This window comes from Stegastes partitus, unplaced genomic scaffold, assembly GCF_000690725.1.
Source record: "Stegastes partitus isolate 25-593 unplaced genomic scaffold, Stegastes_partitus-1.0.2 Scaffold41, whole genome shotgun sequence".
In the NCBI taxonomy this organism is placed as follows: Eukaryota; Metazoa; Chordata; class Actinopteri; family Pomacentridae; genus Stegastes; species Stegastes partitus.
The window spans coordinates 337,897-339,848 of NW_007577772.1; the positions used below are offsets into that span (position 1 = coordinate 337,897).

At 45.1% G+C, this 1,952-nt stretch overlaps 1 protein-coding gene across 1 annotated transcript in view; it reads right to left on the bottom strand.

Moving 5' to 3' along the window:
- Positions 1-1,952, bottom strand: part of LOC103374632 (kinesin-like protein KIF23) — a 34,891-nt gene that overhangs the window by 6,049 nt on the left and 26,890 nt on the right. The window contains exons 19-20 of the mRNA XM_008304755.1: positions 290-523; positions 18-106 (exon numbers count right to left, since the gene is read on the bottom strand). Of these exons, the coding sequence (XP_008302977.1) occupies positions 18-106; positions 290-523 (323 nt within the window). The remainder of the gene's footprint in view (positions 1-17; positions 107-289; positions 524-1,952) is intronic.

The following is a 1,952-nucleotide window of genomic DNA, read 5'->3' on the forward strand; positions in this document are numbered from 1 at the left end:
TTGGATAAGTTCTGTACCTTGGTGCTGTTGGACACTCCTGTCTTAGTGTCTCAATGTCGGTAAACTGCACAGCTTGTCCTCCACCTCTGGTTTTAAAAACATTCCCCTGAAGAAGCAAATAAAAATCTCATACAAATGTCCAAAGGTGAGCAAAGGCAGAGACACATATCACATAACAGGCAGCAGTGAGACATTAACACATAAAGCCCACAGTGAAATCAAAGAATTAAGTCAAAATTCATGCAAGATATAAAAAAAAACCTCAAATGAAGCAGTGAAGTGATTTTACCTTGATCAGTTTGGTCTCGATCTCCCCGTCCGAGGCGAGCTCTTGATGTCTAAGCACGTACTTGTGGCATTTAGACAGAGCTTTCTCGCTGGGGGTCGACACCTTGATTGCATTGGGTATGATTGGCTGCATGACAGTGTCTAGGTCCAAATTAGAGGCTGGTTTGTGGTCTACCCATTTCTCCCCACCCGCAGACTGTGAGCGTCTGTGCGTCGGACGAACCGGAGGAGCCGTCTGGTGATCCCAGCGTGAGAAACACAAACCAGGACGTTATTCACATGTGACACCGGTTAAAGCTGGTCGGGGTTAGTAGTGAAGGTAGAAGGAGTTAGTGTGGTGTGAAAATAAATGTATTACTGGAAGACACAGGACACTGGAGTCACCTCGTTTAGAAATACATTTTACAGTTCCAGAAGCTCTGTGTTAGTCCTTCTGATGTTGACTCGAATCACATCCAAAACAAACCATTTCCTGCTCTTCCAGTGATACATATTTCCATAAAGTAACTNAATCAGAGATGGTCGAGCAGAATCCTCCTGAGGATCTGAGACGGAACGATCCTGTACTGGTGTGCTTTGCCCAGCACACTGGAATAAATGAGCCTCTGTGGAGCAAAAACACAAACAACAAACACGATCACTCAGGAGACGTGAAGAAAGAACCAACTCTGCTCCGTAAAGAGGCTCAGATTTAGCACTTTGTGTTGGACGCAGGACGACACAGATGCTACAACAATCTGTCGGCCAAAGCACAGTTTGTCCCGAACGACGGCATCATCAAAGCACGCAGTAAATAAATGTTGTTGGAATTTTACACAACCAGAGTGCAGGCAGGGATTCGGACCGCAGGACTGTAGCAGCGCTGAGGACAGACCTGCTGGTGTTTACTTCTTCTACCCACTTGTGTAGTTCAGTTTGACATCCCTCACCTCCTGACAGGCCACAAATGCTGCACCAACAAGCATAAAGTGTCGACTTGTCTGTGTGAGCTTTGGACTGAGTCGCTGTGGCTTTGACAAAATGTAGAAAGAAATGTGTGTTTGATGTTGAGCCTGTGGAGTTTAGTCTAAGTCCTCATAAACAGGTCAAGCCCCTCAGCAGCCATCTTGGTAAGATCGCTTCAGGTAGTTCTGTTTGTCCAACGAAAGATCAGGTTCCTGTTTAAATGAATGAGGAGAGAAACATAACTGCAGTTTTAACGATTACTACGACACGAAGACTGAATGTAGAGTCACCTTTCAAATGTGATGATTGCTAGGTTTTATTTAAATTTTAAAAAAATAAAGTTAGAGTCCGTTTTGTAGGTACACAGTTTCACAGCACTAACTTTGTGTTGGTGCAGCATGTTGGTTTGATGCTTTCTGGTTTGACTTTTACAAAAACATCATACGACGGCCATCTTTGTTACAGTTTTTCCACAGATTTCTAGAGCAGTGGTTAGCACTGTCGCCTCGCTGCAAGAAGGTCGCCGGTTCACATCCAGCTGACGACACCCGGGATCTTTCTGTGTGGAGTTTGCATGTTCTCCCCGTGCAGCGTGGGTTCTCTCCGGGTTCTCCGGATTCCTCTCACAGTCCAAAAACATGTTGAGGTTAATTGGTGATTCTAAATTGTCCGTAGGTGTGAATGTGAGTGTGCTTGGTTGTCTGTCTCTAAGTGTAGCC